Source organism: Heteronotia binoei, chromosome 11 (genome assembly GCF_032191835.1).
Source record: "Heteronotia binoei isolate CCM8104 ecotype False Entrance Well chromosome 11, APGP_CSIRO_Hbin_v1, whole genome shotgun sequence".
Lineage (NCBI taxonomy): Eukaryota > Metazoa > Chordata > Lepidosauria > Squamata > Gekkonidae > Heteronotia > Heteronotia binoei.
Window position 1 is genome coordinate 54,286,953 of NC_083233.1, and position 8,121 is coordinate 54,295,073.

The 8,121-nt window shown below is 42.1% G+C and overlaps 1 protein-coding gene across 1 annotated transcript; it reads right to left on the minus strand.

Moving 5' to 3' along the window:
- Nucleotides 1–1,732: 1,732 nt before the first annotated feature.
- Nucleotides 1,733–8,121, minus strand: LOC132579117 (phospholipase A2, minor isoenzyme-like). Its single transcript, XM_060249305.1, has 4 exons — nucleotides 8,066–8,121; nucleotides 6,794–6,959; nucleotides 5,035–5,162; nucleotides 1,733–2,042 (listed from the first exon to the last, which is right to left on the minus strand). The coding sequence occupies exons 1-4, from the start codon at nucleotides 8,097–8,099 to the stop codon at nucleotides 1,921–1,923; spliced, it is 450 nt and encodes a 149-aa protein (XP_060105288.1). The 5' UTR covers nucleotides 8,100–8,121; the 3' UTR covers nucleotides 1,733–1,920.

Sequence of the window (8,121 nt, forward strand, 5' to 3'; positions counted from 1 at the left end):
ACACCATTCCCAGCTTTCCAGCTGTGCATCACTCAGAATTTTTTTGAGAGGGAACCAGAATGGGTACAAGCTGGGGGGGGGGAAGGGTGGGACTTGCAAGGAAAGAGGGGAACACCTTGGGAGAAACAGCCAGAGCTTAAAGGATTGCTCTGAGGGTTACAACCATTCCTTTCTTGTAGGGCTCATGTGTCTTTTAAAAACTGATAGGCAGAAATTTACAAAAAATTAACAGACCAGCTTTGTTTGTGTATCCATGCCTGGAAGTCAGCATGGGTTGAATATCTGCCTGTCATCTATGGCAGAGATGGCCTACAAGGACAAAAGTGGCAGTTCCAATACCATCTTCATTCTCAGACCCCATGTTCATTTTCCTGTCTTACCTAATGAAAAGCAAATTTGGCCTAAGAGGGCATGCAAATCATTAACTGAATAGATTGCAAATATGTTTGATGGTGTGTGTGTGTGATCTTTTTCCATAAGGAAAAAAGCACCCTGCCCCTATCTTTTCCACCCCTAGAAGTTCATCATAGATATATAACATTGAGCATCATAAAATTTCTAGATAGTCTATTTATTCAGAACCAAGGGTTAAAAGGACTGATATATATTTAGCCACAGCCAATTCATGTTTTAAATTATTATCTTTGATTAAGAAGCGAACAGTTTCCATAGTGTAGCAGGGTAAGTGGTTGCTTAATAGGACTGGAATATAGTTCTTTCTGAGGGTCACAAGAATGCCTTACAAAACTGTAGGATTGAAAGATAAAAATAAGAGGGTAATACATTAGAGGAGGAATGCCATAACACAAAGAACAAACACTGTGGCCAGTCACTAAGGTACTGTGATGGCAGGATACACCTGCCCTACCCCATCAGCAGAGGTGGGGTAATTGTTTGGTAAATGCCTTGTGTTTAGGGAGATAAGGTAGAAGAGAAATATTTTAAATAAATAAATGTCCTATAAATTAATACTGCATGAGAAAGGGCCCCAATGATATGGGCTAGAGTTCTCCAGGAATCTCCAGACAACGGGGATTAGTTCCCCTGTCAGAAATAGCCAGTTTGGAGGGTAGACTCTATGGCATTGTATTACTGCTGAGTTCCTTCCCCTTCCCAGGCACCACCTCAGCATATCCAGGAATTTCCCAAGCCGAAGTTGGTAAACCTAGTTGGAGAGCTCCTAGAAAAGTCATCAGGTCTAGATAGTAGCCAATGTTTGGATGGGAGCTCTCTTTGGAGCCCCATGGATGCCATCAGGAGTTACATTGTTCAGACGTGGACTATTCAGTATTATTCTTATGTTTTTGCCTTTTTATCCTGAGAAGCCCACAGTCGTATACACCAGAGGTGGCCAACGGTAGCTCTCCAGATGTTTTTTGCCTACAACTCCCATCAGCTCCAGCCAGCATGGCCAATGGCTGGGGCTGATGGGACTTGTAGGCAAAAAACATCTGGAGAGCTACCATTGGCCACCCCTGCTATACAGTATTCTGCCCCCCACAACCCTTTTTATCCTAACAACCCAGCAAGAGGGAGTCCTTGCTCAAAGTCACTCAGCAGGTTTCATGGCTCCCTGGGGTAAATCCAGCACTCTAATCACACCAGCCCCAGGTCTCACACCTCTTTCTTACTTCCCCTAACGCCACCTAGAAATAGGAACTGAGAGAAAACCAACTTCACTTGTCAAAATCACAGTTTGTAAAAAGAGAGAAAACAAACGAAACAAAAACACTTTAGATGCCTAATTTTATTAAAGAGCAATCCCTTTGCTGTAAGGAGACCTTAACACATACTTCCTCATATCACTAACTCCGTCCTTTCTGTTGTGCCCAAAAGTGTTTGTGAGATCCAGCTCAGGAAAACAGCCTGTGCAACAACTGGGCAAAAGTTTTGTTTCTGTGCGTAGGTGCAAGATGAATTTCATTTGCAGTGTTTGCTGGTGTCCAGTTTCTTGTATTCTTCATTGTATGAAGCTCCCGCAAAACAGATGGCAGCACTTCGGTCACAGTTGCAGATAAACGCTGCACAGGTGTCGTTCTCTTCTGGAGAGAGAAGGAAGAAGAGAATTGTGGATCACTTCTCAGGGCATAAATATGTCATAAAACAATCTCTCACCTTCCACCCCTACACTCCCTTTTCTCTGGAAGCAGGAAACTATGGAAGAACTATTTAGGAAGAATTCTTACCAGTGGTGAAAATAGGAAAACAAAAATCTCTAGAGTGAGTTTGTAGACTGTATGCATAAATCCTAAATGCATCTCCCAACACCTTTAACAACAGCAACAAAAAAGGTTAATGTGATCTTGGAGTGTACCAACAGAGGCATAATATCCAAATCACAGGATGTCATGGTCCTGCTGTACACTGCACTGATTAGGCCACACCAGGAGTATTGTGTGCAGTTCTGGAGGTCTCACTTCAAGAAGGATGTGGACAGAATGGAGCAGGTGCAGAGGAGAATGACAAGGATGATCAGGGGCCTGGAAACCAAGCCCTAAAAGGAAATACCAGCTGGATATTAGGAAAACAATTTTTACAGGAAGAGTTTTTCAACAATGGAATCAGCTAGGTGATGAGGTGGTGAGCTGTCCCTCACTGGCAGTCTTTATGAAGAGGCTGGACAAGCACTTGTCAGGGATGCTCTAGGCTGATCCTGCAGTAAGCAGGGGGTTGGACTAGATTACTTGTATGGCCTCTTCCAACTCTATGATTCTTTGATTCACTGCAAATGTTTTTGGGTAGTGTATTGACCTCTAATAAAATTTTGGCTAGCACGGCAGGGAAGGGCCTCTGCATGACTAGAGTAGACAGGACTGTGTTTGGTGGAGCAGTAATCTGCAGGGCCCAAGCGTATATTTTGAAATAATAATAATAATAATAAATTTTATTTGTATCCCGCCCTCCCCACCTCGGCAGGCTCAGGGCGGCTAACATTTCATAAAAACATACAATAATAGATAAAACCTTTAAATTTAACAATATAAAACATTAAATTTAACAACATTAAAAACCATTAAAAACCAACATTAAAAACATTTTTTAAAAAATAGAAATGTTTCTTGAATCCAAAAGATTGGAAGTATGGAATAGGATTGGGTGTGCAAAGGCCTGTGCTAAACATTTATACTGGATACTGATATTGCCAGCTCTGGGTTGGGAAATTCATGAGGATTTTGGGGTGGAGCCTGGGGAAGGCAGAGTTTGAGGAGGGGAGGAACTTAATTTGAGTAAAATGCCATAGAACAAAGCAGCCATTTTCTCCATGGGAACTAACCTCTGGCTGGCAGCTGGCAACCGGTTGTAATTATGGGAGATTCCCCAGACACCACCTGGAGGTTGGCAGTTCTACCAGACACAGAGGCTTGGCCCCAAACAAGAAGATTTAGGAGGCAGCTTCTAAAGCCTGAACACATCTTGAGGAACTACAGTATTACCATGTTTTAAAAGGGAGCTCAACAGCATTAATGCAGAAGGGACTCCAGGTTCAATCTCTGGAATCTCCAGTTGAAAGGATCACTATTTGCAGAGCTGCAAAGGCTACAGAGATTGCTGCTGATCTGAATAGTTAATATTCATGGAACAACTTGTGATTTTGCCTACAGTTGATCTTATAGTCTCTCCTTAATTAGCCACAGCTATTGAGTGTTATTTCCTCCACCCCTTCCCCCTATCTTTGGTCATAATTCTGTTAAAAAAAGAAAGTTATAATGTTATGTATTAATGAAAGATCTTTCCCTTAGACTTGACCACTACAGCCTCTCTTTTTAGAAAAGAAGCTTCTCTCCCTTGGTGGCAGTCTAAAAACAAAAATATTGTGAAACTTTCAAAAATGAAACCCCTGCTTGTGGTTAACATTTTGCTCTTATTCTACAACTGACCCTACATTTTAAATAAAGGTGGTATCCTTCCTGTGTTTTCTGGATCTTTTCTTTACCGTTATTATTGTGATTAATTACAGTTTAAACCAGCTAAAATGTGTCACCTTTTCATTCTATCTTTCCTTCCTTTCAGGAGCTCAGAACATAATTCATGCTTTTTCTATACTCCTCACAGTAACCCTGTGAGGCAGGATAGGGTGAGAATCACTGGCCGAAAGTCACTCAGTAAGCTTCACAGCTCATTTTGAACTTGGGTTTCCCTACACTGACACTCCAACCATTATACCGGACAGTGATCTTCACCCCATTGGTTAGGACTTTCAGATGGGTTATGTAGGCTTCCGTCTGAAGTCATGAACTCTTAAAAACTGGCCATTTTTACTGCTTATGGAAAAATCTGCTGCTAGCATGCACATGTAGAAAACAGCCTCTATTTACATGCACATTAAAAGAGGTAGCAGAACTGCAAAACAAGGTCACTTTGCGGTGGAGACAATCCCCACAGCACAGGCAGGGCCAACATTCTGGCTCCTCCTCTTCCTGTCACCATGGCTGAGGGGTCATGAGGCTTCCTAGCATGTGCTTTACAGGTAGTGGATCCCATTCTGTTGCCAGTGGTACAAGGTGGATCTTAGTTCTTGAAAGTTTGAAGATGTTGGCATAATGTATACAGCATTTGGGTCTCCCCATCTGTTGTTTTTGCTTTGATTGCTTTCATTTTAAAGTACTAAATGAAATACATTTCTTCGTTTAGGCTGCTTACAACAGTGCTAATGGCAACGCAGAGAACCAAGTACAGCTTCATTCAAGAATTACCAACATCCCCTTTTCTGCAACTAACGCAAAGGAACTTGCAGCTGCAGTGTTCTTCTAAAGTCGTTGCCCCTTGCAGCTCCTTCGTTTGGATGACCCTGTGTTCCCCACCCTCCAAAACCAACCCAGACCTGAACACAGGAAGCTACCTTGTATCAGGTCAGAACACAGCCCCAACTGACCCAGTGTTGTCTCCTCTGGTTAACACGGCCTTTTCCAGCCCTAACTCTGCTCCTTGAGATCTTTTCAAATAAATATAAGGAAGATTAAGCCTGGAATAATCTTCAAGCAAAGGATGCACTTGGTCCCTCCAACTAAGTTATCATGTGGAGATGTATGTTACCACTGCAGGTGATAGCACTGCCAGAGCAGCTGTAGGTGTAGGTCTTTGTGTAGGGGTTGTCCATGAGGAATTTACAGTCACGGTGTTTAAGGGCATCTCCATAGCAGTTGTCATGAATCTGGCAGCACCTGTTCAACAAGCAGAAGCATTCAGCACAATCCACAGTGTTTGGCAAGAATTTAGAGATAGCCATGCCTGGATCTAGCCCTGCATTGTGTTTGCATCAATGCCCTATCCCCTCCCCCTGGAAGTTTTCAAGTACAGGATTTGTAAATGATGACCCTCTTGTTCAGAGGTCTCCAACCTTTCTGACCCTGTGAGCACCTTTGAAATTCTGAGAGGGTATGGTGAATACCACTCCACAATGGCTACCACAGGAGGTAAAACAAAACCCAAAATGGCTGCCACAGAAGGGGATAAAAAGAAAAGCCTGAAAGGGGAAGGAAACTATACAGCGACTAGGAAAGCCTGGGTGCTTTACCAGTATTGATCCAATTCCAAAAACCTTTTTTGGCAGAACTAGCAGTATAGATCCTCAAAATCCTTTCATTTGAATAAGAGCAGCCAATAACAAGCCCTGCCTTACAATGGCCCTGCCTAATTTTGGAAAAGCTTGTGGGCTCCAGGAGAAATAGTAGCAGGTGCTGCAGCACCCACGGATGCTATATTCGCTTTTGTTTGCCTCCAGTTCTGGTATACTGCTTCAAAACATGGATCAAGGCTCCATTTTGCCATCATAGATAGCAGGCATTGTGAATGCATCAAATCTTTTATAAAAGGTTATCTAAGCTGGTAGTCATAACCAGCTCTTGTGGCAACGCATTCCATAAGTCATGTATATGTCTTGTGACAAAGCACTTCTTTTAAATCCATTTCAGTGGGTCACCCTAAGTTCTAGCAGTATGAGAGAGGGAGAAAACTCTCTCCCTCTCAGTCAGCATGTTATGAACCTCTCGGTGTCATTCTGAATCAAATAGCCAATCAATCATTTATTACGATCAAAGATCAGCTTTTTAAAAACAGTCACATTTAAATGGTTTCCAGATAGAATTAAATTAAGTACATATAGGTGTGCCAAACATAAAACATATATAAAATACGTAAAATACATAATTATGTTAAAACACCACCTTCTCCTTTTGTCTAATTATGCATGCTGTAGCTCAAAACCTCACCACTTTTGAAGTAGCCAGATACCCCAAAAGGCTCTTAAGCTGGACATGAACTTGATTCCCAGTTATCCCTTCTTCTTTGGCCCTAGCAGCTAATATTTCAAGGTATACTAGATACAACCATGGAATTACCTTAAATCTGTCCTTCATGGATTTTTCTAATGACAAAAGGATTCAGATTAAACCAAGAGATTCCAGTGAAGAGAACATTACTGAGAACCAGTGTGGTGTATAGTTAGAATGCTGTGCTAGAATCTGGGAGATCTACTTTCAAGATCCCAACTCTGCCATGGAAGTTTGCTGATCGACACACTCTTAGCTTAATCATACCTCACAAGTTTATTGCAAGGACACAATGGAGAAGAGTAGAATGTTAGAAGTCATTTGGGTCCCCATTGGGGAAGAAAGTGATGGGCAGATGAAGTAAACAAAAAGTAAACACTTCTGGAGTTAGAAGTAAAGTTTGGAATGCGGACCCACACTAACTGGACCATCATCAGAGTAGACAACATCTCTCATAAAACAATACAATGGGAAGATGCAATGGCTAGGAATGTAAGTACATTTGTAAGAAGGAACTTATTTACCTGTCCAGGTCATCCATTGGAGTCCCGCTGCCGCCAAGGCCACAGTAGCAGCCATAGTTACTGTAATCCTTCAGTGGGTCACTACTCGGAATGGTGCATTTGATCATGTTATGGAATTGCCATAAGTTCCGGAAGGGGGCACTGGTGGCGGCACTCACTGCGCCAACTAAGCAAGAGACAAACTTATCAGAAGATTATGCATATTAAGGCTAGGCCAGTTATCACAATAGCTCAGAGACACTTTCTTTACCCCCTTGACCAAAGTGAAGGTGCCTCCCCAAAAGACTTACTTTTAAGTGGTGAAAGAATAGGAGTTAATTGCCTCAAAGGAGCCTGCCCCTTGATTGTACATTACTGATTTGGCCATGCCTCCTAAATGGCATGAAAGAGAGCAGCAACTCATGCCGACACTGAAAGATGGAGGATCATCTTGTTGATCCCTGGGGAATTCTCCCTCCCCCCACTCCTCCCCGAGCTATGGCGCATAGTCTTTTGTTCAAAGCAACCAACATGTCACAAAAATAGCAAGGTGTCTGAATTTTACAGAACTCTTCCTTGGGCTGAATGTTTGATACAAAAAAAGAGGATAGTGGGGTAGGGGATGGAAGAAGTCCATTGTCTTAGTCTTGTCTATAATGTGAAACTTTGTCAATACATCCTGCAATATTTTCACTCTCTCCCACACATTTATTTCATACTGAACGTTTAGTCTGGTGAAGTTTTTTTTAAAAAAAGAACTTGAAAGCTTGCTCTTTTGTGATGTTTGGATTAGTCTGAATAAGAGTATTGTATGTACAACAGTATTCCCATTGATCTGTATGGCAACCTGCAATAAAACTCCATAAAACAGGACAGCATTCATTGGTAGACAGTCTATAGCGTACCCCTTTCTGTAGGTCCAGGGAGGTAATAAAAACCAAAGAATGCCTCCTCCTAACAAAATAACATTTCTTTACTTCCACTGGTTTGTTCCTACATTATCCTGACTCCACTTTGAGTCTCAAGTGGTATGTGGATACTGCAGTGTTCCTTAAGTGTATTTGGGTTTGGCCTTTGGCAAGAATTCCACAGGTGGGACTTCCACAATGGGGAAGGCGCCCAAGAACATTTAACTTTCCCCACATTGTCTGAACCTTTTAGAAGGCTCCCTCTTAATGAAAGAGTTTAGTGTAGCAAGGACCAAAGAAACACACTTTCGAGTAAAAGGAATGTCATTCTAAAGTAAAGCAGTCTCTTTCACCAACCCACAATGCCCAGATAACTGCATCTTACCTGTTGCCAGAAGAAAGAGAAGGACAAAGTTCATTTTGCTAGCGAAGTACAGCAGG